Below are 27352 nucleotides of genomic sequence, written 5' to 3'. Positions count from 1 at the left end.
TCAGCCACCTGAGGACTCACGTTAGGAGTGGAAGCAAGTCTTCCTCGACTCCGAGGGACTGCCTGTGATGATGATGATGATATGTAACCTTCAGTGTTGCTGACCGAGGGCCGTGCGGCTCTTTGTCGGCCGGCACGGGCCAAAATGGCCTACTTCTGCGCTGTAAGTTTCTTTGATGCTTGTGGGAGCTTGCTGTGCGCAAATTGGCTGCCGCATTTCCCACACTGCAACAGTGACTGCGCTTCCAATGGTCGCAAAAGGTGCCATATAAATGCACGTCTTTCTTTCGACAAAATGAGGAGGGAGGGGGAAGAGAGTTGGAGAACATCTCTCCACCTCCTGGGATGTCCCAAAGGCCCAGCATGGTGCTGGAGGGGGGGGCAAAGACTACATCCCCCAGCATCCCTGGCGCGCCACTTCCGGCCGGAGGGCGCTGCACTTCCGGCGAGACCGCCAGAGCCCGGCGCATGCGCACGCCGCCCCGCCGGCCACGGTCCAGGCGCAGAGAAGATGGCGGACGATGCGACGCGCCGCGCCCTGAGCGGCATCCCGCTGCTGCGGGCCCAGGCCGGCCCGCGGGACGGCGAGCGCTGGCGGGAGCGGCTCAAGGAGGAGTACCAGGCGCTGATCAAGGTAAAGGCCAAAAAAAGCGGCAATGGCCGCCCCGGCTCCGCGTCTCCCCCGCCGGGAACCGGCCTCCGTGTCACGGCCAAACCCCTCCCCGCGGACAACTTCCGGTCCTCGCTCCATAGAGCGGATTCACACTGGTGGCACACTCCTTTGTGTCCGGGTGCTCGCTTCCGGTTTTGGAATTATTTCCCCCCAGCACAGAAAATAGGTGCAGGAGTAGGCCATTCGGCCCTTCGAGCCTGCACCGCCATTCAATAAGATCATGGCTGATCATTCACTTCAGTACCCCTTTCCTGCTTTCTCTCCATACCCCTTGATCCCTTTAGCTGTAAGGGCCACATCTAACTCCCTTTTGAATATATCTAACGAATTGGCCTCAACAACTTTCTGTGGTCGAGAATTCCACAGGTTCACAATTCTCTGGGTGAAGAAGTTTCTCCTCATCTCGGTCCTAAATGGCTTACCCCTTATCCTTAGACTGTGATCCCTGGTTCTGGACTTCCCCAACATCGGGAACATTCTTCCTGCATCTAACCTGTCCAATCCCGTCAGAATTTTATATGTTTCTATGAGATCCCCTCTCATCCTTCTAAACTCCAGTGAATATAAGCCTAGTCGATCCAGTCTCTCCTCATATGTCCGTCCAGCCATCCCGGGAATCAGTCTGGTGAATCTTCGCTGCGCTCCCAAAATAGCAAGAATGTCCTTCCTCAGATTAGGAGACCAAAACTGTGCACAATATTCCAGGTGTGGCCTCACTAAGGCCCTGTCCAACTGCAGTAAGACCTCCCTGCTCTTATACTCAAATCCTCTCGCTATGAAAGCCAGCATCTCCATCACTCCACCTCATCTCTCCTGGGCATCTTTTTCTCCTTTTTAGCCATTTCCTCCAGAGTCGAGGATGTCTTGCTTCGACACTAATATGAGTTCATTGAGGATGTAAGGAGCAGAACGGATAAGGGGGAACCAGTGGATGTGGTGTATTTGGACTTCCAGAAGGCATTTGACAAGGTGTCACATAAAAGGTTACTGCACAAGATAAAAGTTCACGGGGTTGGGGGTAATATATTAGCATGGATAGAGGATTGGCGAATTAACAGAAAACAGAGAGTCGGGATAAATCGTTCATTCTCGGGTTGGCAACCAGTAACTAGTGGGGTGCTGCAGGGATCAGTGCTGGGACCCCAACTATTTACAATCTATATTAGCGACTTGGAAGAAGGGACTGAGTGTAACGTAGCCAAGTTTGCTGATGATACAAAGATGGGAGTAAAAGCAATGTGTGAGGAGGACATAAAAAATCTTAAAAGAACACAGACAGGCTCAGTGAGTGGGCAAAAATTTGGCAGATGGAGTATAATGTTGTAAAGTGTGAGGTCATGCACTTTGGCAGAAAAAAAATCGAAGATCAAATTATTATTTAAATGGAGAAAGATTGCAAAGTGCCGCAGTACAGCGGGACCTGGGGGTACTTGTGCCTGAAACACAAAAGGTTAGTATGCAGGTACAGCAAGTGATCAGGAAGGCCAATGGTATCTTGGCCTTTATTGCAAAGGGGATGGAGTATAAAAGCAGGGAAGTCTTGCTCCAGTTATACAGGGTATTGGTGAGGCCACACCTGGAGTACTGCGTACAGTTTTGGTTTCCATATTTACGAAAGGATATACTTGCTTTGGAGGCAGTTCAGAGAAGGTTTACTCGGTTGGTTCCGGAGATGAGGGGGTTGACTTATGAGGAAAGGTTGAGGAGGTTGGGCCTCTACTCATTGGAATTAAGAAGAATGAGAGGTGATCTTATTGAAACTCAAAAGATAATGAGGGGACTTGACAAGGTGGTTGCAGAGAGGAGATTGATGTGGAATCGGTGTGGGTGGAGCTACGGAATACCAAAGGGCAGAAGACACTAGTGGGAGTTGTATACAGACCTCCAAACAGTAGTAGTGATGTTGGGGAGGGCAACAAACAGGAAATTAGGGGTGCATGCAATAAAGGTGCAGCAGTTATCATGGGTGACTTTAATATGCATATAGATTGGGCTAACCAAACTGGAAGCAATACAGTGGAGGAGGATTTCCTGGAGTGCATAAGGGATGGTTTTCTAGACCAATATGTCAAGGAACCAACTAGGGAGGAGGCCATCTTAGACTGGGTGTTGTGTAATGAGAGAGGATTAATTAGCAATCTCGTTGTGCGAGGCCCCTTGGGGAAGAGTGACCATAATATGGTGGAATTCTGCATTAGGATGGAGAATGAAACAGTTAATTCAGAGACCATGGTCCAGAACTTAAAGAAGGGTAACTTTGAAGGTATGAGGCGTGAATTGGCTAGGATAGATTGGTGAATGATACTTAAGGGGTTGACTGTGGATGGGCAATGGCAGACATTTAGAGACCGCATGGATGAACTACAACAATTGTACATTCCTGTCTGGCGTAAAAATAAAAAAGGGTATCGTGGCTATCAAGGGAAATCAGGGATAGTATTAAAGCCAAGGAAGTGGCATACAAATTGGCCAGAAATAGCAGCGAAGTCTGGGACTTGGAGAAATTTAGAACTCAGCAGAGGAGGACAAAGGGTTTGATTAGGGCAGGGAAAATAGAGTACGAGAAGAAGCTTGCAGGGAACATTAAGACAGACTGCAAGAGCTTCTATAGATATGTAAAGAGATAAAGGTTAATAAAGACAAACGTAGGTCCCCTGCAGTCAGAATCAGGGGAAGTCATAACGGGGAACAAAGAAATAGCAGACCAATTGAATAAGTACTTTGGTTCGGTATTCACTAAGGAGGACACAAACAACCTTCCGGATATAAAAGGGGTCAGAGGGTCTAGTAAGGAGGAGGAACTGAGGGAAATCCTTATGAGTCGGGAAATTGATGGGATTGAAGGCCAATAAATCCCCAGGGCCTGATGGTCTGCATCCCAGAGTACTTAAGGAGGTGGCCTTGGAAATAGCGGATGCATTGACAGTCATTTTCCAACATTCCATTGACTCTGGATCAGTTCCTATGGAGTGGAGGGTAGCCAATGTAACCCCACTTTTTAAAAAAGGAGGGAGAGAGAAAACAGGGAATTATAGACCGGTCAGCCTGACCTCAGTAGTGGGTAAAATGATGGAATCAATTATTAAGGATGTCATAGCAGCGCATTTGGAAAGAGGTTACATGATAGGTCCAAGTCAGCATGGATTTGTGAAAGGGAAATCATGCTTGACAAATCTTCTGGAATTTTTTGAGGATGTTTCCAGCAGAGTGGACAAGCGAGAACCAGTTGATGTGGTATATTTGGACTTTCAGAAGGCTTTCGACAAGTTCCCACACAAGAGATTAATGTGCAAAGTTAAAGCAAATGGGATTGGGGGTAGTGTGCTGACGTGGATTGAGAACTGGTTGTCAGACAGGAAGCAAAGAGTAGGAATAAATGGGTACTTTTCAGAATGGCAGGCAGTGACTAGTGGGGTACCGCAAGGTTCTGTGCTGGGGCCCCAGCTGTTTACACTGTACATTAATGATTGAGACGAGGGGATTAAATGTAGTATCTCCAAATTTGCAGATGACACTAAGTTGGGTGGCAGTGTGAGCTGCGAGGAGGATGCTATGAGGCTGCAGAGTGACTTGGATAGGTTAGGTGAGTGGGCAAATGCATGTCAGATGAAGTATAATGTGGATAAATGTGAGGTTATCCACTTTGGTTGTAAAAACAGAAAGACAGACTATTATCTGATTGGTGACAGATTAGGAAAAGGGGAGGTGCAACGAGACCTGGGTGTCATGGTACATCAGTCATTGAAGGTTGGCATGCAGGTACAGCAGGCGGTGAAGAAAGCAAATGGCATGTTGGCCTTCATAGCGAGGGGATTTGAGTACAGGGGCAGGGAGGTGTTGCTACAGTTGTACAGGGCCTTGGTGAGGCCGCACCTGGAGTATTGTGTACAGTTTTGGTCTCCTAACTTGAGGAAGGACATTCTTGCTATTGAGGGAGAGTGCAGCGAAGGTTCACCAGACCGATTCCCGGGATGGCGGGACTGACATATCAAGAAAGACTGGATCAACTGGGCTTGTATTCACTGGAGTTCAGAAGAATGAGAGGGGATCTCATAGAAACGTTTAAAATTCTGACGGGTTTAGACAGGTTAGATGCAGGAAGAATGTTCCCGATGTTGGGGAAGTCCAGAACCAGGGGTCACAGTCTAAGGATAAGGGGTAGAACATTCAGGACCGAGATGAGGAGAAACTTCTTCACCCAGAGAGTGGTGAACCTGTGGAATTCGCTACCACAGAAAGTTGTTGAGGCCAATTCACTAAATATATTCAAAAAGGAGCTAGATGTAGTCCTTACTACTCGGGGGATCAAGGGGTATGGCGAGAAAGCAGGAATGGGGTACTGAAGTTGCATGTTCAGCCATGAACTCATTGAATGGCGGTGCAGGCTCGAAGGGCCGAATGGCCTACTCCTGCACCTATTTTCTATGTTTCTATTTCCACTTGTAGAGGAAACTAAAACTCGGGGACATAGTCTAAGAATAAGGGGTCGCCTATTTAAAACTGAGATGAGAAATTTCTTCTCTGAGGGTTGTGAATCTGTGGAATTCTCTGCCCCAGAGAGCTGTGGGGGCTGGGTCATTGAATATATTTAAGGCGGAGATAGACAGAATTTTGAACGATAAGGGAGTGAAGGGTTATGGGGAGCGGGCGGGGAAGTGGAGCTGAGTCCATGATCGGATCAGCCATGATCTTATTGAGTGGCGGAGCAGGCTCGAGGGGCCGAATGGCCGACTCCTGCTCCTATTTCTTATGTTCTTATGTTCTCAGGTGACTGATGAGACCGATGCGGGATCTCGAGTCTCTGCCACAAGTGGGACAGGCCAGTGGTTGGAGGGACGGGTGGGTGGCGTGCTTAGGTTGTCATGTGTTCCTTCCGCTGTCGCCGCTTGGCATTCCGCGTGGCCAACGCCTCGATGCTGGGGATGTTGGCCTGAGAGAGAACACTATCGTTGGTGCGCCAATCCTGCCAATGGATTCACAGGGTTTTGCAGAGGCAGAGCTGGAGGTACTTCTCCATTGGTTTGAGGTGCCTGCTGCATGTCTCTGCAACATACAGGAGGGCGACTATCACCACTGCTCTGTAGATCACGAGCTTGATGCCGGGTTTGAGATCCTGGTCATCAAACACTCTTTTCCTCAGGGGACTGAAGCGCTGCACTGTGTCACTGACCGTGGTGTTGGGCTGCTGGAATCATAGGATTACTTGTTTACAAATCCCCGATCTCTGGACCCTCACCTCCCCCCACCACCCGAGATGTCTGCGCTCCTCAAATTACATAGAACCATAAAAAGAAAAACAAAGACTTGGATTTATCTAGCGCCTTTCATGACCACTGGACAGCTCCAAGCGATTTACAGCCAATTCCGTACTTTTTGAAGTGCGCTCACTGTTGTACTGTGGGAAACGCCAATTTGCGCACAGCAAGCTCCCACAATTAGCACAGTGATAATGACCCAGATCGTCTGTTTTAGTGATGTTGATTGAGGGATAAATATTGGGCCCAGGACACCGGGGAGAACTTGCCTTGATCTTTTTCGAAATAGTGGCTGTGGGATCTTTTACATCCGCCCGAGAGGGCAGACGGGGCCTCGGTTTAACTTCGCATCCGAAAGTTGGCACCTCCGACAGTGCGGGGCTCCCTCAGTATTGTCCCTCCGACAGTGCGGGGCTCCCTCAGTACCGCCCCTCCGACAGTGCGGCGCTCCCTCAGTACCGCCCCTCCGACAGTGCGGCGCTCCCTCAGTATTGCCCCTCCGACAGTGCGGCGCTCCCTCAATACCGCCCCCCCGACAGTGCGGCGCTCCCTCAGTACCGCCCCTCCGACAGTGCGGCGCTCCCTCAGTACTGCCCCTCCGACAGTGCGGGGCTCCCTCAGTACTGCCCCTCCGACAGTGCGGCGCTCCCTCAGTACCGCCCCTCCGACAGTGCGGCGCTCCCTCAGTACTGCCCCTCTGACAGTGCGGCACTCCCTCAGTACCGTCCCTCCGACAGTGCGGCGCTCCCTCAGTACCGCCCCTCCGACAGTGCGGCGCTCCCTCAGTATTGCCCCTCCGACAGTGCGGCGCTCCCTCAATACCGCCCCCCCGACAGTGCGGCGCTCCCTCAGTACCGCCCCTCCGACAGTGCGGGGCTCCCTCAGTACTGCCCCTCCGACAGTGCGGCACTCCCTCAGTATTGCCCCTCCGACAGTGCGGGGCTCCCTCAGTACTGCCCCTCCGACAGTGCGGCACTCCCTCAGTACCGCCCCTCCGACAGTGCGGCGCTCCCTCAGTACCGCCCCTCCGACAGTGCGGCGCTCCCTCAGTACTGCCCCTCCGACAGTGCGGGGCTCCCTCAGTACTGCCCCTCCGACAGTGCGGCGCTCCCTCAGTACCGCCCCTCCGACAGTGCGGCGCTCCCTCAGTACCGCCCCTCCGACAGTGCGGCGCTCCCTCAGTACCGCCCCTCCGACAGTGCGGCGCTCCCTCAGTACTGCCCCTCCGACAGTGCGGCACTCCCTCAGTACTGCCCCTCCGACAGTGCGGCACTCCCTCAGTACTGCCCCTCCGACAATGCGGCGCTCCCTCAGTACTGCCCCTCCGACAGTGCGGCACTCCCTCAGTACTGCCCCTCCGACAGTGCGGCGCTCCCTCAGTACTGCCCCTCCGACAGTGCGGCGCTCCCTCAGTACTGCCCCTCCGACAGTGCGGCGCTCCCTCAGTGGGAGTGTCAGCCTAGATTTCTGTGCTCACGTGCTGGAGTGGGATTTGAACCCACAACCTTCTGACTCCAGAGGCGAGAGTGCTGTCCACTGAGACACAGCAGACACTGTAAAATATATATTCTAAAAAGGATATAGAGGCACTGGTGAAAGTGGAGGAAAATGTACCAGACTGTTCCCGTAACTGAGAGGTTATATGTCTCAGGGAAGGCTAGACATGCTCGGGCTCTATTCTCTCGAGAGCTGGTCGAGATCTTCAAAATGAGTTGTTCGATAGGGTAGATTATAGAATGGTTACAGCACGGAAGGCCATTTGGCCTGTCGAGCCCGTTCCGACTCTCAGCGAGTCCCACTCTCCCGCCCTTTCCCCGTAGCCCCGCAATTTTTTTCCCTTCAATTTCTCTCTACCTACTCTGTCTCGAACCCCTCATGATTTTGAACACCTCGATCAAATCTCCTCTCAACCTTCTCTGCTCCAAGGAGAACAAACCCAGCTTCTTCAATCTCTCCCCGAAACTGAAGTCCCTCATCCCTGGAATCATTCTGGTCAAAAATTTCTGCATGCTCTCTTAAGGCCTTCACATCCTTCCTAAAGTGCGGTGCCCAGAATTGGACACAACACTCCAGTTGGGACCGAACCAGTGTTTTATACAGGTGGTTCATAATTTCCAAATTTTCGTACTCTATGGGCTAGACTTTCCACTCCGATCGCTATCGCCAAAAAAACGGGCGATGTTCCGGACTTAGTGACTTTTTATTTTTCAGGATCGCCGGACGATCGGCCATTTTTTTGAGTGCTACTTTCGGCTTTTTATTTTGGGCGAGAGCCTTTTTCAGGCGATGCAGCACATTCGTGTGTGCCGAAAGTTGGGCCGGCGATGAATGGCCGATGATGCGGTCCCACTTTACACGTTTCAGCAAAAATGGCCCATAGATCATAAGAACATAAGAACTAGGAGCAGGAGTCGGCCATTCGGCCCCTCGAGTCTGTGATCATTTAATACGATCATGGCTGATCCGATCATGGACTCAGCTCCACTTCCCTGCCCGCCCCCTTATCGGTTAAGAAACTGTCTATTTCTATCTTAAATATATTCAATGTCCCAGCTTCCACAGCTCTCTGAGGCAGCGAATTCCACAGATTTACAACCCTCTGAGAGAAGAAATTCCTCCTCATCTCAGTTTTAAATGGACGGCCCCTTATTCTAAGACCATGCCCCCTAGTTCTAGTCTCCCCCATCAGTGGGAACATCCTCTCTGCATCCACCTTGTCAAGCCCCCTCATAATCTTATACGTTTCCATAAGATCACCTCTCATTCTTCTGAACTCCAATGAGTAGAGGCCCAACCTCCTCAACCTTTCCTCATAAGTCAACCCCCTCATCCCCGGAATCAACCGAGTGAACCTTCTCTGAACTGCCTCCAAAGCAAGTATATCCTTTCGTAAATATGGAAACCAAAACTGTACGCAGTACTCCAGGTGTGGCCTCACCAATACCTTGTACAGCTATAGCAAGACTTCCCTGCTTTTATACTCCATCCCCTTTGCAATAAAGGCCAAGATACCATTGGCCTTCCTGATCACTTGCTGTACCTGCATACTATCTTTTTGTGTTTCATGCACAAGGACCCCCAAGTATTTATGAAACCCAGGATCCTGTAAGCTTTCTCAACCTGCCCTGCCACCTTCAACGATTTGTGCACACATACTTGCAGGTCTCCCTGTTCGTGCACCCCCTTCAGGATTGTACCCTTTCGTTTATATGTCCTCTGCTCATTCGTTCTACCAAAATGTATCACTTCGCACTTTTCGGCGTTAAATTTCATCTGCCACATGTCCGCCCATTTCACCAGCCTGTCTATGCCCTCTTGAAGTCTATCACTATCCTCCTCACTGTTCACTATATGTCCAAGTTTTGTGTCATCTGCAGATTTTGAAATTGTGCCCTGTACACCCACGTCCAACTCATTGATATGGCGAAACTGGGGTTGTTCCCCTTAGAGCAGAGAAGGTTAAGGGGAGATTTAATAGAGAGATTCAATCGAGTTGTTCTCCACACTTGGTTCAAGATCCATGCTCCTCTGTGCTCAGCTTACAGATCACAGACTGAGACCAGTAAGCAGTGTGCCCATACAATCAGCTACTTACAGTCTATCTCCGTGACCGACATGAAGGGGCCAAGTGCATTGTATCTAAGTTTGTTGCCGATTGAAAGGCAGGTGGGAATGTAAGCTGTGAGGACGAGGCAAGGGGATATAGCCGGTTAAGTGAGTGCCAATAAGGTGGCTCTTTTGCTGATTATCTTAAATCTGTTTCATGGAAACATAGAAAATAGTTGCAAGAGTAGGCTATTCGGCCCTTCGAGCCTGCACCACCATTCAATAAGATCATGGCTGATCATGCAACTTCAGTACCCCATTCCTGCTTTCTCTCCATACCCATTGATCCCTTTAGCCATAAGGGTCACATCTATCTCCCTTTTGAATATATCTAACGAACTGGCCTCAACAACTTTCTGCTTTCTGTGGTAAAGAATTCCACAGGTTCACAATTCTCTGAGTGAAGAAGTTTCTCCTCATCTCGGTCCTAAATGGCTTACCCCTTATCCTTAGACTGTGACACCTGGTTCTGGGCTTTCCCAACATCGGGAACAGTCTTCCCGCATCTAACCTGTCCAATCCCGTCAGAATTTTATATGTTTCTATGAGATCCCCTCTCATCCTTCTAATCTCCAGTGTATAAAGGCCCAGTTGATCCAGTCTCTCCTCATAGGTCAGTCCCGCTATCCCGGGAATCAGTCTGGTGAACCTTCGCTGCACTCCCTCAATAGCAAGAACGTCCTTCCTCAGATTAGGAGACCAAAACTGTACACAATACTCCAGGTGACGCCTCACCAAGGCCCTGTACAACTGCAGTAAGACCTCCCTGCTCCTATACTCAAATCCTCTCGCTATGAAGGCCAGCATGCCATTTGCCTTCTTCACCTCCTGCTGTACCTGCATGGCCAACTTTCAATGACTGATGTACCATGACACCCAGATCTTGATGCACCTCCCCTGTTCCTAATCTGTCACCATTCAGATAATATTCTGCCTTCGTGTTTTTGCCACCAAAGTGGATAACCTCACATTTATCCACATTATACTGCATCTGCCATGCATTTGCCCACTCACCTAACCTGTCCAAGTCACTCTGCAGCCTCTTAGCGTCCTCCTTACAGCTCACACCGCCACCCAGCTTAGTGTTATCTGCAAACTTGGAGATATTACATTCAATTCCTTCATCTTAATCATTAATGTATATTGTAAATAGCTGGGGTCCCAGCACTGAGCCCTGTGGCACTCCACTAGTCACTGCCTGCCATTCTGAAAAGGACCCGTTTATCCCGACTCTCTGCTTCCTGTCTGCCAACCAGTTCTCTATCCACGTCAGTACATTACCCCCAATACCATGTGCTTTGATTTTGCACACCAATATCTTGTGTGGGACCTTGTCAAAAGCCTTTTGAAAGTCCAAATACACCACATCCACTGGTTCTCCCTTGTCCACTCGACCAGTTACATCCTCAAAAAACTCTAGAAGATTTGTCAAGCATGATTTCCCTTTCATAAATCCATGCTGACTTGGACCGATCCTGTCACTGCTTTCCAAATGCGCTGCTATTACATCTTTAATAATTCATTCCAACATTTTCCCTGCTACTGATGTCAGGCTAACCGGTCTATAATTACCCGTTTTCTCTCTCTCTCCTTTTTTAAAAAGTGGGGTTACATTAGCTACCCTCCAGTCCATAGGAACTGATTGTGTAGTTTCCTGTAATTACCGACCCTCCTGCTACAGGGAAGAGCTTCTCCTCATTGACTGTCAAAATCGTTCATAATTCTGACCCCCTCGATTAAATCTGCCCTTACCCTTCTCTGCTCTAAGGAGAACAATCCCAGCTTCTCTAGTCTCTCCCGTCACTGAAGTCCCTCATCCCCAGGACCATTCTGGTCAATCTCCTGTGGACCCTCTCCATAGAAACATAGAAATTTGCAGCGCAGAAGGAGGCCATTCCGGCCCATCGTATCCACGCCGGCCGACAAAGAGCCGCACGGCCCTCGGTCAGCAGCCCTGAAGGTTACATATAAACCCATGAACAATGACGGAAAGGCAAAGAGCACCCAGCCCAACCAGTCCGCCTCACACAACTGCAACACCCCTTGTACTGAAACATTCTACACTCCACCCCAACCGGAGCCACGTGATCTCCTGGGAGAGGCAAAAACCAGGTCAATTGGGGGGGGAAAAATCTGTGAAAATTCCTCTCCGACCCATCCAGGCGATCGACACTAGTCCCGGAGATCACCCTGGCCGTATTCGATTCCCTGCAGTACTTACCATTATATCTACAGCAGCCAACAAAAGGTCATCCAGTCTAATCCCAATTACCAGCTCTAGGTCCGTAACCCTGCAGGTTACTGCACTTTAAGCGCTGAGGGTTTCTGCATCCACCATCTTCCGTGGCCTTGACATGACGGTGGCCCACATTGGGCACAATATTCCAGTGATTTTAGAACGGGTTTGCATAGTTTGACATGTAAATGAAGATCTGGAGTCTGCCCTTCAGGACACGGGAGCAAACCAGAGGTGTGAAACACTGTATTCGTGTTATTTGCAGCTCCTCCTTTACATTTGTTCTCTTTTCACTGCAGTACGTGGAAAATAACAAGCAGGCAGACAACGACTGGTTCAGACTCGAGTCCAACAAAGACGGAACACGGTGAGTCGATAGAAATGTCCCCCACGCCGCTTCTGTGTGAGGGGGACACAAAATCTGAAAAAGGCCACAGACAGGCTGAGTGAGTGGGCAAACATTTGGCAGGTGGAGTATAATGTCGGAAAGTGTGAGGTCATGCACTTTTGGCAGAAAAAAAAAATCAAAGAGCAAGTTATTATTTAAATGGAGAAAGATTACAAAGTGCCGCAGTACAGCGGGACCTGGGGGTACTTGTGCATGAAACACAAAAGGTTAGTATGCAGGTACAGCAAGTGATCAGGAAGGCCAATGGAACAGAAACATAGAAACCTTTGAAATAGGTGCAGGAGTAGGCCATTTAGCCCTTCAAGCCTGCACCACCATTCAATAAGATCATGGCTGATCATTCCCTCAGTACCCCTTTCCTGCTTTCTCTCCATACCCCTTGATCCCTTTAGACGTAAGGGCCACATCTAACTCCCTTTTGAATATATCCAGTGAACTGGCCTCAACAACTCTCTGTGGTAGAGAATTCCACAGGTTCACCACTCTCTGAGTGAAGAAGTTTCTCCTCATCTCGGTCCTAAATGGCTTATCCTTAGACTGTGACCCCTGGTTCTGGACTTCCCCAACATCGGGAACATTCTTCCTGCATCTAACCTGTCCAATCTTAGCCTTTATTGCAAAGGGGATGGAGTATAAAAGCAGGGAAATCTTGCTCCAGTTATACAGGGTATTGGTGAGGCCACACCTGGAGTACTGTGTGCAGTTTTGGTTTCCATATTTACGAAAGGATATACTTGCTCTGGAGGCAGTTCAGAGAAGGTTCACTCGGTTGATTCCGGGGATGAGGGGGTTGACTTATGAGGAAAGGTTGAGGAGGTTGGGCCTCTACTCATTGGAATTCAGAAGAATGAGAGGCGATCTTATCGAAACGTATAAGATTATGAAGGGGCTTGACAAGGTGGATGCAGAGAGGATGTCTCCACTGATGGGGGAGACTAGAACTAGGGGGCATGGTCTTAGTTTTAAATGGGCGGCCCCTTATTCTGAGATGAGGAGGAATTTCTTCTCTCAGAGGGTTGTAAATCTGTGGAATTCGCTGCCTCAGAGAGCTGTGGAAGTCGGGACAATGAATAAATTTAAGACGGAGATAGACAGTTTCTTAACCAATAAGGGGTTATGGGAAGTGGAGCTGAGTCCATGATCAGATCAGCCATGATCTTATTAAATGGCAGAGCAGGCTCGAGGGGCCGAATGGCCGACTCCTGCTCCTATTTCTTATGTTCTCTGAGAGCCAGCCTATCTGTAACGGTGCTGTGTCTGGCACTCGCACGTCAGGAAGGTCCAAAGGGTTAGGCTGGTCCTTCTGCTCAGTGAGAAATCTCAGCAACTCTCTGCTTCCGCCTCGAACCATTGCAGTCCTTGTGGTGAGCACCCAGGAGAGCTTCAATCTCCGAGCAGTGGGACTGGGCTCTGGAGATGGGACGGTTATGGACAGTATGTGCGAAAGTTAGCATGCAGGTACAGCAAGTTAACAAAAAGTTAGCATGCAGGTACAGCAAGTTAACAAAAAGTTAGCATGCAGGTACAGCAAGTTAGCAAAAAGTTAGTATGCAGATACAGCAAGTTAACAAAAAGTTAGCATGCAGGTACAGCAAGTTAGCAAAAAGTTAGTATGCAGATACAGCAAGTTAACAAAAAGTTAGCATGCAGGTACAGCAAGTTAACAAAAAGTTAGCATGCAGGTACACCAAGTGATCAGGAAGGCCAATGGATGTTGGCCTTTATTGCAAGGGGGATAGAGTATAAAAGCAAGGAAGTCTTGCTACAATTGTACAGGGTCTTGGTAAGGCCACACCTGGAGTACTGCATGCAGGTTTGGCCTCCATTTAAGGAGGGATATACTTGTATTGGAGGCAGTTCAGAGAAGGTTTACTAGGTTGATTCCTGAGATGAAGAGGTTGTCTTATGAAGAAAGGGTGAGCAGGTTGAGCCTCTACTCATTGGAGTTTAGAAGAATGAGAGGTGATCTTATTGAAACATATAAGATACTGAGGGGGCTCGACAAGGTAGATGCAGAGAGGATGTTTCCCCTCGTGGGGGAGACTAGAACTAGGGGACATAGTTTCTGAATAAGAGGTCACCCATTTAGAACGGCGATGAGGAGGAATTTCTTCTCTCAGAGGGTTGTAAATCTGTGGAATTCTCTGCCCCAGAGAGCTGTGGAGGCTGGGTCATTGAATATATTTGAGGTGGAGATAGACAGATTTTTGAACAATGAGGGAGTGAAGGGTTATGGGGAGCGGGCGGGGAAGTGGAGCTGAGTCCATGATCGGATCAGCCATGATCGTATTGAATGGTGGAGCAGGCTCGAGGGGCCATGTGGCCTACTCCTATTTTTTTACGTTCTTATTTATTTTCCCATTTTGGGAAGAGATAATGGCGGCAGTATTTCCGAGCGCCTTGGCAGGGAATGAGTGGGGTGTGTAAGATAGACAGAGAGAGAGAGGTTCAGCTACTCTCTGTGTTAGTATCTTTTCCTTTGCCCATTTAATGAGCAGAATCTCATTCTGTTGTCCTCTGAAGATTCGAAGTTTGGTCTCGGTAACAAATAGAAAAAAAATGGGGAGGGGGGAGAGGAGTTGACAAATTGCCAAACGTGCCAATTGTTGGGATATTATAAATTAATGTTTTGTTTTGTATTGTATGCTCAACGCCTCTTCTGGCCCCAAACTCACGCCTGTCCTAGGCGTCAGAATAAAAGTGTTTGTTTATTAATTGATTCTGCGTATGTATAAATGTTAAAAGTGTAGATTATACGGGAAGACCCGTCTGTGTTAAAACAAAAGGAATCTAAACGAAAGCCCCCCCACAGATGCCACACAGCTTTTATCCTTTGTCTTCATTGGAAAACATTTTTGCATAATCTAATCCAGAGGTGGGTGGGCAGGTCCAAAACAGCCACATATGTGAACAGGGCCAAACAGGAACTGCCCCGGAACCAAGGTCCAATCGTGAGGCTTTCTGAGGAACAATGAACTTTAGCAGTATAAAGGACCCTGCAGCAACCTTTCGCTCTCTCTCTTGGGAACACGCAGCACGAGATATTCCTTCTAGGACAAGCTGAAACGGCAAGCCGCGTATTCAAACCAGCCATCCAAAGGGAAGTAATTGTAGCTCTGTTATAAGATAACTGATCACTGTTAATAATATGCATGTGTGTATGTTTTTAATAAACTGTGCCAATTGTTTTGAAAGAATCGTCTCACTGTCAAATGTAAGTCCAGAGAGATTTAGAAATCTTATATGGACCCCGGTCACTTCCCTCTACAAATTCTCGCCGCTCCTTTGCCCCTCCTGCTGTGCCTGCCCGCACTGCAATCAACGACCTGGCTTCGCAGCCGTCTCCCTCGAGTCGCAGAAGAAGCGCTGCTCCCTGCAGTGGTATGCCGTCGCACGCTGCTCCCTCCAATGGCCAGCCCACACTGTGTGCGATATGTGGGCGCACTGGGTCCGTGCAGCAGAGCAGGTCTCCAGTAGTCCTGGTTAACCCTTGCCCCTGGACCAAGACCTCGCTCTGTCAAGCCCCGTGTGGTGGCTGGTGTGCAACGGTCACCCCACGTTAAAACAATCCACCCACAGGCATCTTCCACCCCCTCAGGATGTAGTTCGGGATCTGGAATATTAGGTCCTTCATTGAAACGTCTGTGAACTCATCCCTTTTTGGCATGGAAGCAAGTCATCCTCGATACAATGGACTGCCTACGCTGATAATACTAAACATGCAGGGTCTTAATTGCTGGTAACGGGAATGTGGGAAGGGCGGACCTTGAGACAATCACTATCACTAGGGGGGTAGTGCTGGACAGGCTAATGGGACTCAAGGTAGACAAGTCTCCTGGTCCTGATGAAATGCATCCCAGGGTATTAAAAGAGATGGCGGAAGTTATAGCAGATGCATTCGTTATAATCTACCACAATTCTCTGGACTCTGGGGAGGTACCAGTGGATTGAAAAGCAGCTAATGTAACGCCTCTGTTTAAAAAAGGGGGCAGACAAAAGGCAGGGAACTATAGGCCGGTTAGTTTAACAATTGTAGTGGGGAAAATGCTTGAAGCTATCATTAAGGAAGAAATAGCGGTACATCTGGATAGGAATAGTGCAATCAAGCAGACGCAGCATGGATTCATGAAGGGGAAATCATGTGTAACTAATTTACTGGAATTCTTTGAGGATATAATGAGCATGGTGGATAGAGGTGTGCCGATGGATGTGGTATATTTAGATTTCCAAAAGGCATTCGATAAGGTGCCACACAAAAGGTTACTGCAGAAGATAAAGGTACACGGAGTCAGAGGAAATGTATTAGCATGGATAGAGAATTGGCTGGCTAACAGAAAGCAGAGAGTCGGGATAAATGGGTCCTTTTCGGGATGGAAATCGGTGGTTAGTGGTGTGCCACAGGGATCGGTGCTGGAACCACAACTGTTTACAATATACATAGATGACCTGGAAGAGGGGACAGAGTGTAGTGTAACAAAATTTGCAGATGACACAAAGATTAGTGGGGAAGTGGGTTGTGTAGAGGACACAGAGAGGCTGCAAAGAGATTTAGATAGATTAAGCGAATGGGCTAAGGTTTGGCAGATGGAATACAATGTCGGAAAATGTGAGGTCATCCACCTTGGGGAAAAAAAAGCAGTAAAAGGGAATATTATTTGAATGGGGAGAAATTACAACATGCTGCGGTGCAGAGGGACCTGGGAGTCTTTGTGCATGAAACTCTTTTAGATCCTTGTGCATGAATCCCAAAAGGCTAGTTTGCAGGTGCAGCAGGTAATCAGGAAGGCGAATGGAATGTTGGCCTTCATTGCGAGAGGGATGGAGTACAAAAGCAGGGAGGTCCTGCTGCAACTGTACAGGGTATTGGTGAGGCCGCACCTGGAGTACTGCGTGCAGTTTTGGTCACCTTACTTAAGGAAGGATATACTGGCTTTGGAGGGGGTACAGAGACGATTCACTAGGCTGATTCCGGAGATGAGGGGGTTACCTTATGATGATAGATTGAGTAGACTGGGTCTTTACTCGTTGGAGTTCAGAAGGATGAGGGGTGATCTTATAGAAACATTTAAAATAATGAAAGGGATAGACAAGATAGAGGCAGAGAGGTTGTTTCCACTGGTCGGGGAGGCTAGAACTAGGGGGCACAGCCTCAAAATACGGGGGAGCCAATTTAAAACCGAGTTGAGAAGGAATTTCTTTTCCCAGAGGGTTGTGAATCTGTGGAATTCTCTGCCCAGGGAAGCAGTTGAGGCTAGCTCATTGAATGTATTCAAATCACAGATAGATAGATTTTTAACCAATAAGGGAATTAAGGGTTACGGGCAGCGGGCGGGTAAGTGGAGCTGAGTCCACGGCCAGATCAGCCATGATCTTGTTGAATGGCGGAGCAGGCTCGAGGGGCTAGATGGCCTACTCCTGTTCCTAATTCTTATGTTCTTATGTTATGTTTTTAAGAGAAGTAGTGGTAGGGATTGTGGATGCAATGGTTGTAATTTACCAAAATTCCCTGGATTCTGGGGAGGTCCCAGCAGTTTGGAAAACTGCAAATGTAACGCCCCTATTTAAAAAAGGAGGCAGATAAAAAGCAGGAAACTACAGACCAGTTAGCCTCATATCTGTGGTTGGGAAAATGTTGGAGTCCATTATTAAAGAAGCAGTACATTTGGAAAAGCATAACTCAGTCAGGCAGAGTCAGCATGGATTTATGAAGGGAAGTCATGTTTGACAAATTTGCTGGAATTCTTTGAGGATGTAACGAACATGGTGGATAAAGGGGAACCAGTGGATGTGGTGTATTTGGACTTCCAGAAGGCATTTGACAAGGTGCCACATAAAAGGTTACTGCACAAGGTAAAAGTTCACAGGGTTGGGGGTAATATATTAGCATGGATAGAGGATTGGCTAACTAACAGAGAACAGAGAGTCAGGATAAATGGTTCATTCTCGGATTGGCAATCAGTAACTAGTGGGGTGCCACAGGGATCAGTGCTGGGACCCCAACTATTTACAATCTATATTAACGACTTGGAAGAAGGGACTGAGTGTAACGTAGCCAAGTTTGCTGATGATACAAAGATGGGAAGAAAAGCAATGTGTGAGGAGGACACAAAAAATCTTCAAAGTGGCTAAGTGAGTGGGCAAAAAGCAGATGGAGAATAATGTTGGAAAGTGTGAGGTTATTCACTTTGACAGAAAAAAAATCAAAGAGCAAGTTATTATTTAAATGGAGAAAGATTGCAAAGTGTTGCAGTACAGCGGGACCTGGGGGTACTTGTGCATGAAACACAAAAGGTTAGTATGCAGGTACAGCAAGTGATCAGGAAGGCCAATGGTATCTTGGCCTTTATTGCAAAAGGGATGGCGTATAAAAGCAGGGAAGTCTTGCTACAGTTATACAGGGTATTGGTGAGGCCACACCTGGACTACTACGTGCAGTTTTGGTTTCCATATTTACGAAAGGATATACTTGCTTTGGAGGCAGTTCAGAGAAGGTTAACTCGGTTGATTCCGGGGATGAGGGGTTGACTTATGAGGAAAGGTTGAGGAGGTTGGGCCTCTACTCATTGGAATTCAGAAGAATGAGAGGTGATCTTATCGAAACATATAAGATTATGAGCGGGCTTGACAAGGTGGATGCAGAGAGGATGTTTCCACTGATGGGGGAGACTAGAACAAGGGGGCATGGTCTTAGAATAAGGGGTCAGCCATTAAGACTGAGATGAGGAGAAATTTCTTCTCTCAGAGGGTTGTAAATCTGTGGAATTCGCTGCCTCAGAGAGCTGTGGAAGCCGGGACATTGAATATATTTAAGGCGGAGATAGACAGATTTTTGAGCGAGAAGGGAGTGAAGGGTTATGGGGAGCGGGCGGGGAAGTGGAGCTGAGTCCATGATTGGATCAGCCATGATCGTATTGAATGGTGGAGCAGGCTCGAGGGGCCGAATGGCTTCTCAGTGCTGCAGCGCGCAGGGCAGGGAGGAGTTGCCAATGAACCCGGCGAGTTGCCGCTTTGCATCCTGTCGATTGCACACACGGCAGCCATGGTGCACAGTGGGGAATGGATATTGAAGCCAGTGGCAGGACACCGATCAAGCAGACTGCTCTGTCCTGGATGGCATTGAGCTGCTTCAGCGCTACCCCCATCATCATCATAGGCAGTCCCTCGGAATCGAGGAAGACTTGCTTCCACTCTAAAAGTGAGTCCTCAGGTGGCTGAACAGTCCAATACGAGAACCACAGTCCCTGTCACAGGTGGGACAGACAGAGGTTGAGGGAAGGGGAGGGTGGGACTGGTTTGCCGCACGCTCCTTCCGCTGCCTGCGCTTGGTTTCTGCACGCTCTCGGCGACGAGACTCGAGGTGCTCAGCGCCCCTCCCGGATGCACTTCCTCCACTGAGGGCGGACTGGTCTTTGGGCCCAGGGACTCCCAGGTGTCGGTGGGGATGTTGCACTTTATCAGGGAGGCTTTGAGGGTGGTCCCTGTAACGTTTCCTCTGCCCACCTTTGGCTCGCTTGCCGTGAAGGAGTTCCGAGTAGAGCGCTTGCTTTGGGAGTCTCGTGTCGGGGCATGCGGACAATGTGGCCCCCATCCCAGTGATAGCTGGGGCAGGGAGGGGGAGCTGATTTGATCAGATGTGGAGGAGTTTTCACTGTGCCTCTCTCTTTCCCAGGTGGTTTGGAAAATGCTGGTACATCCACGAACTGTTGAAATACGAATTTGACGTCGAGTTTGACGTGAGTAATGGTTTGTTGCTTTCTCCTGCACAGTCGAGCCTGATCATGTCCTCATCCGCCATATGCATTGATGCACTGCTCTTGATCCATAGCCCTGTAGGTTACGGCACTTCAACTGCATATCCTGATATATCCAACTACTTTTTAAATGTGGTGAGGGTTTCTGCCTCTACCGCCCTTTCAGGCCGTGAGTTCCACCCCAGACCCCCACCACCCTCTGGGTGAAGACATTTCCCCTCAAATCCCCTCTAAATCTCCCCCCAATTACTTTCAATCTCTGCCCCCTGGTTGTTGACCCCTCTGCCAAGGGAAACAGGTCCGTCCTATCCACTCTATCCAGGCCCCTCCTCATTTTATACACCTCAATCAGGTCTCCCCTCAGCCTCCTCTGTTCGAAGGAAAACAACCCCAGCCTGTCCAATTTTTCCTCATCGCTAAAATTCTCCCGTCCCGGCAACATCCTGGTAAATCTCCTCTGTACCCTCTCCAGTGCGATCACATCCTTCCTGTAATGTGGTGACCAGAACTGTACATCATCATCATCACAGGCAGTCCCTCGGAATCGAGGAAGACTTGCTTCCAGTCTTAGCATGAGTCCTCAGGTGGCTGAACTGTCCAATACGAGAACCACAGTCTCTGTCACAGGTGGGACAGACAGTGGTTGAGGGAAGGGGAGGGTGGGACTGGTTTGCCGCACGCTCCTTCCGCTGCCTGCGCTTGGTTTCTGCACACTCTCGGCGACGAGACTCGAGGTGCTCAGCTCCCTCCCGGATGCACTTCCTCCACTTAGGGCGGACTGGTCTTTGGGCCCAAGGACTCCCAGGTGTCGGTGGGGATGTTGCACTTTATCAGGGAGGCTTTGAGGGTGGTCCCTTGTAACGTTTCCTCTGCCCACCTTTGGCTCGTTTGCCGTGAAGGAGTTCCGAGTACAGCGCTTGCTTTGGGAGTCTCGTGTCTGGGGGCATGCGGACAATGTGGCCCTGCCCAGCAATATTGTCTGCAGTGATACTATAATTACAGTCAGTTTCCACGATGAATGTATTGTGGCAGAAAAAGTTGTGCAAACACCGGATTTTTAATATATTAGCCAGGCGCCAGTTTTCCCAGAGTTCCGAGCTGGCGCTCCGATCTCTGTTCCCCAGGAACTCTGGAGTGGGCTTTAACCCTGCGGCTCGTGACCCTGAGGCAGCATTGCGCCCAATCGTTCAGGGTTCACGGTAGGTGGTTCCTGCCCAAACAGCTCGAGGGAGGGTGGGGTTGAGCGCCTTCAAACCCCGGCCTCAAACAGCATAGAAACATAGAACATAGACATCTCATCATCGTAGGCAGTCCCTCGAAGCGAGGATGACTTGCTTCCTCCCCAAAAAGGGATGAGTTCACAGATGTTTCAATGTTCTAGATCCCGAACTAATATTCCGGATCCTGAACTACATCCTGAAGGGTGGAAGATGCCTGTGGGTGGATTTTTTTAACGTGGGGTGACCGTTACACACCAGCCACCACACGGGCTTGACAGAGCGAGGTCTTGGTCCAGGGGCAAGGGTTAACCAGGACGACCGGAGACCAGCTCTGCTGCACGGACCCAGTGCGCTCACACATCGCACAGTGTGGGCTGGGCCCGTGCTGCCCCTGGGCCCTCGCCTCTTCTGGGCCCCGAACTCAAGCCTCCCCTGGGCCCCGGTCACATCCCTCTACAATCTCTCGCCGCTCCTTTGCCCCGACCTCGCCCCTCCTGCTGTGCCTGCCCGCACTGCAACCAGCGACCTGGCTTCGCAGCGCCGAAGGAGACCATTCCGGCCCATCGTGTCCGCGCCGGCCGACAAAGAGCCGCACGGCCCTCGGTCAGCAGCCCTGAAGGTTACATATAAACCTATGAACAATGACGGAAAGGCAAAGAGCACCCAGCCCAACCAGTCTGCCTCACACAACTGCGACACCCCTTGTACTGAAACATTCTACACTCCACCCCAACCGGAGCCATGTGATCTCCTGGGAGAGGCAAAAACCAGATAAAAACACAGGCCAATTTCGGGGAAAAAAATCTGGGAAAATTCCTCTCCGACTCATCCAGGCGATTGAAACTAGCCCAGGAGATCACCCTGGCCGTATTCTATTCCCTGCAGTACTTACCATTATATCTGCAGCAGCCAACAAGAGGTCATCCAGTCTAATCCCAATTACCAGCTCTAGGTCCGTAACCCTGCAGGTTACGGCGCTTTAAGTGCTCATCCAACCATCTCTTAAAAGTGATGAGGGTTTCTGCATCCACCACTCTTCCAGGCAGCGAGTTCCAGATCCCCACAACCCTCTGCATAAAGAAGCCCCCCCTCAAATCCTCTCTAAACCTTCCACCAACCACCTTAAAACTATACCCCCTCGTAACAGACCCCTCCACCAATGGAAATAGACCCTTACTATCCACTATATCCAGGCCCCTCAATATTTTGTACACCTCGATGAGGTCTCCTCTCAGCCTCCTCTGTTCCTGTAAGAACAAACCCAGCATGAAGAGCACTCGACTCTATAACTTATTGCAGCACTAGCCCAGCTGGTGAACATGGGAAGAGGAGGAGGCCATTCAGTCCCTCGAGCTTGTTCCACCATTCAATGAGATCATGGCCCATCTCGATCTTAACTCCATCCACCTTTACGTGTTACATTACATAGATAGACGGCACAGAAACAGGCCATTCGGCCCAACCAGTCCATGCTCCACTCGAGCCTCCTCCCGTCTTTCCTCATCTAAATCTATCGGCATAACCCTCTATTCCTTTCTCCCCCCCCCCCCCCCCCCAATGCTTGTCCAGCCTCCCCTTAAATACCTCGATACTATTCGCCTCAACCCCTCCCTGTGGCAGCGAGTTCCACATTCTCACCGCTCTCTGGGTAAAGAAGTTTCTCCTGAATTCCCCATTGGATTTACATAAGAACATAAGAAATAGGAGCAGGAGTAGGCCATACGGCCCCTCGAGCCTGCTCCGCCATTCAATACGATCATGGCTGATCCGATCATGGACTCAGCTCCACTTCCCTGCCCGCCCCCTTATCCCCATATCGGTTAAGAAACTGTCTATTTCTGTCTTAAATATATTCAATGTCCCGGCTTCCACAGCTCTCTGAGGCAGCGAATTCCACAGATTTACAACCCTCTGAGAGAAGAAATTCCTCCTCATCTCAGTTTTAAATGGGCGGCCCCTTATTCTAAGACCATGCCCCCTAGTTCTAGTCTCCCCCATCAGTGGAAACATCCTCTCTGCATCCACCTTGTCAAGCCCCCTCATAATCTGATACGTTTCGATAAGATCACCTCTCATTCTTCTGAATTCCAATGAGTTGAGGCCCAACCTCCTCAACCTTTCCTCATAAGTCAACCCCCTCATCCCCGGAATCAACCCAGTGAACCTTCTCTGAACTGCCTCCAAAGCAAGTGTATCCTTTCGTAAATATGGTTGCCAACCGGAGAATGAACCATTTATCCTGACTCCCTGTTTTCCGTTAGTTAGATTTCTTGGTGACTATCTTATATTGATGGCCTGTAGTTATACTCTTCCCCACAAGTGAAAACACTCTCTCTATCAAAACCTTCCATCACTTTAAAGACCTCTATAAGGTCACACCTTGGCCTTTTCTTTTCAAAAAAAAAGCTTGTGTATCCTTTCCGGATAGGTACACCCTGGTATTTCTGGCATCCTCCTTGTAAATCTTTTCTAACCCTCTCCTTATTTTTATATCCTTTTATGCCCGTTGTCCAGCAAAAATTTATCAGTCTCCGATTTAAAATGATTAATTGGCCCCCAGCATCGACAGCTCTTTGCGGGAGAGAGTTCCAGACGCCTGACACCTGCTGTGTGAAGAAGTGTCTCTTAACTCCTCTCCTGAACGGCCTGGCTGCGATTTTAAGGATAGCAAACCCCCTTGTTCCCGACTCTCCCCCCCGCCCCCCCCCCCCTGCACCGGTGGGAAAAGTTTCTCTCGATCTACCATCTCAATTCATTTCAAAATCCTAAAACGCTCAATCAAAGCACCCCTTAACCTTCCCTATTCTAGGGAATACAGGCTTAGTTTGTGCAGTCTTTGCTCAGAATCTAACCCTCGCAACCCTGGTGACATTCAGGTGTGTCTGCACTGCACTCCTTCCAAGGCCAGTATATTCTCATTGGAATTCAGAAGAATGAGAGGTGATCTTATCGAAACGTATCAGGTTATGAGGGGGCTCGACAAGGTGGATGCAGAGAGGATCTTATTGAATGGCGGAGCAGGCTCGAGGGGCCAAATGGCCGACTCCTGCTCCTATTTCTTATCTTCTTATGTTTCCACTGATAGTGTATTGGTGAGACCACACCTGGAATACTGCGTGCAGTTTGGGTTTCCATATTTACGAAAGGATATACTTGCTTTGGAGGCAGTTCAGAGAAGGTTCACTCGGTTGATTCCGGGGATGAGGGGGTTGACTTATGAGGAAAGGTTGAGGAGGTTGGGCCTCTACTCATTGGAGTTCAGAAGAATGAGAGGTGATCTTATCGAAATGTATCAGATTATGAGGGGGCTTGACAAGGTGGATGCAGAGAGGATGTTTCCACTGATGGGGGAGACTAGAACTAGGGGGCATGGTCTTAGAATAAGGGGCCCATTTAAAACTGAGATGAGGAGGAATTTCTTCTCTGAGGGTTGTAAATCTGTGGAATTCGCTGCCTCAGAGAGCTGTGGAAGCCGGGTCATTGAATAAATGTAAGACAGAGATAGACAGTTTCTTAACCGATAAGGGGATAAGGGAGCGGGCAGGGAAATGGACCCGAGTCCATGATCGGATCAGCCATGAATCGTATTAAATGGCGGAGCAGGCTCGAGGGGCCGAATGGCCAACGACTCCTATTTCTTATGTTCTTATGTTCTTTCTAAATTGCAGTACCCACAACCATACACAGTACTCCAGGCGTGATCTGACCATAGCTGCAGCAAGAAATAGATAGACGAAGCAACTGGGCAGTAAGGTGGCAGATGCAGTATAATGTGGAGACATGTGAGGTTATTCACTTTGGTAGTAAGGATAGAAAAACAGTTTTTTTTTAAATGGGGAGAAACTTTAAATGTTGGTGTTCAGGGAGATTTGGGTGTCCTGGTGCAAGACACAGAAAGCGAGCATGCAAGTACAGCAAGCAATAAACATAGAAACATAGAAAATAGGTGCAGGAGCAGGCCATTCGGCCCTTCTAGCCTGCACTGCCATTCAATGAGTTCATGGCTGAACATGCAACTTCAGTACCCCCTTCCTGCTTTCTCGCCATACCCCTTGATCCCCCTAGGAGTAAGGACTACATTTAACTCCCTTTTGAATATATTTAGTGAATTGGCCTCAACAACTTTCTGTGGTAGAGAATTCCACAGGTTCACCACTCTCTGGGTGAAGAAGTTTCACCTCATCTCGGTCCTAAATGGCTTACCCCTTATCCTTAGACTGTGACCCCTGGTTCTGGACTTCCCCAACATCAGGAACATTCTTCCTGCATCTAACCTGTCTAAACCCGTCAGAATTTTAAACATTTCTATGAGATCCCCTCTCATTCTTCTGAACTCCAGTGAATACAAGCCCAGTTGATCCAGTCTTTCTTGATAGGTCAGTCCCACCATCCCGGGAATCAGTCTGGTGAACCTTCGCTGCACTCCCTCAATAGCAAGAATGTCCTTCCTCAAGTTCGGAGACCAAAACTGTACACAATACTCCAGGTGTGGCCTCACCAAGGCCCTGTACAACTGTAGCAACACCTCCCTGCCCCTGTACTCAAATCCCCTCGCTATGAAGGCCAACATGCCATTTGCTTTCTTAACCGCCTGCTGTACCTGCATGCTAACCTTCAATGACTGATGTACCATGACACCCAGGTCTCGTTGCACCTCCCCTTTTCCTAATCTGTCACCATTCAGATAATAGTCTGTCTCTCTGTTTTTACCACCAAAGTGGATAACCTCACATTTATCCACATTATACTTCATCTGCCATGCATTTGCCCACTCACCTAACCTATCCAAGTCACTCTGCAGCCTCATAGCATCCTCCTCGCAGCTCACACTGCCACCCAACTTAGTGTCATCCGCAAATTTGGAGATACTACATTTATTCCCCTCGTCTAAATCATTAATGTACAATGTAAACAGCTGGGGCCCCAGCACAGAACCTTGCGGTACCCCACTAGTCACTGCCTGCCATTCTGAAAAGTACCCATTTACTCCTACTCTTTGCTTCCTGTCTGACAACCAGTTCTCAATCCACGTCAGCACACTACCCCCAATCCCATGTGCTTTAACTTTGCACATTAATCTCTTGTGTGGGACCTTGTCGAAAGCCTTCTGAAAATCCAAATATACCACATCAACTGGTTCTCCCTTGTCCACTTTACTGGAAACATCCTCAAAAAATTCCAGAAGATTTGTCAAGCATGATTTCCCTTTCACAAATCCATGCTGACTTGGACCTATCATGTCACCGCTTTCCAAATGCGCTGCTATGACATTCTTAATAACTGATTCCATCATTTTACCCACTACTGAGGTCAGGCTGACCGGTTTATAATTCCCTGTTTTCTCTCTCCCTCCTTTTTTAAAAAGTGGGGTTACATTGGCTACCCTCCACTCGATAGGAACTGATCCAGAGTCAATGGAATGTTGGAAAATGACTGTCAATGCATCCGCTATTTCCAAGGCCACCTCCTTAAGTACTCTGGGATGCAGACCATCAGGCCCTGGGGATTTATCAGCCTTCAATCCCATCAATTTCCCCAACACAATTTCCCGACTAATAAAGATTTCCCTCAGTTCCTCCTCCTTACTAGACCCCCCGACCCCTTTTATATCCGGAGGGTTGTTTGTATCCTCCTTAGTGAATACCGAACCAAAGTACTTGTTCAATTGGTCTGCCATTTCTTTGTTCCCCATTATGACTTCCCCTGATTCTGATTGCAGGGGACCTACGTTTGTCTTTACTAACCTTTTTCTCTTTACATATCTATAGAAACTTTTGCAATCCGCCTTAATGTTCCCTGCAAGCTTCTTCTCGTACTCCATTTTTCCTGCCCTAATCAAACCCTTTGTCCTCCTCTGCTGAGTTCTAAATTTCTCCCAGTCCCTGGGTTCGCTGCTATATCTGGCCAATTTGTATGCCACTTCCTTGGCTTTAATACTATCCCTGATTTCCCTTGATAGCCACGGTTGAGCCACCTTCCCTTTTTTATTTTTACGCCAGACAGGAATGTACAATTGTTGTAGTTCATCCATGCGGTCTCTAAATGTCTGCCATTGTCCATCCACAGTCAACCCCTTAAGTATCATTCGCCAATCTATCCTAGCCAATTCATGCCTCATACCTTTAAAGTTACCCTTCTTTAAGTTCTGGACCATGGTCTCTGAATTAACTGTTTCATTCTCCATCCTAATGCAGAATTTCACC

At 48.8% G+C, this 27352-nt stretch overlaps 1 protein-coding gene across 1 annotated transcript in view; it reads left to right on the top strand.

Annotated features, from left to right (window-relative positions):
* The first annotated feature begins 471 nt into the window (after positions 1-471).
* The window catches only part of ufc1 (ubiquitin-fold modifier conjugating enzyme 1), a 41678-nt gene continuing 14797 nt past the window's right edge, over positions 472-27352 (top strand). Inside the window, exons 1-3 of the mRNA XM_070869121.1 lie at positions 472-633; positions 12069-12136; positions 19848-19911. Of these exons, the coding sequence (XP_070725222.1) occupies positions 511-633; positions 12069-12136; positions 19848-19911 (255 nt within the window). The 5' untranslated portion in view covers positions 472-510. The remainder of the gene's footprint in view (positions 634-12068; positions 12137-19847; positions 19912-27352) is intronic.

The sequence above is a fragment of the Pristiophorus japonicus genome, chromosome 32, assembly GCF_044704955.1.
Source record: "Pristiophorus japonicus isolate sPriJap1 chromosome 32, sPriJap1.hap1, whole genome shotgun sequence".
NCBI classification, from domain to species: domain Eukaryota; kingdom Metazoa; phylum Chordata; class Chondrichthyes; family Pristiophoridae; genus Pristiophorus; species Pristiophorus japonicus.
Note: the sequence above shows the minus strand (reverse complement) of the source record. Positions and strands in the feature narration are given on the sequence as shown.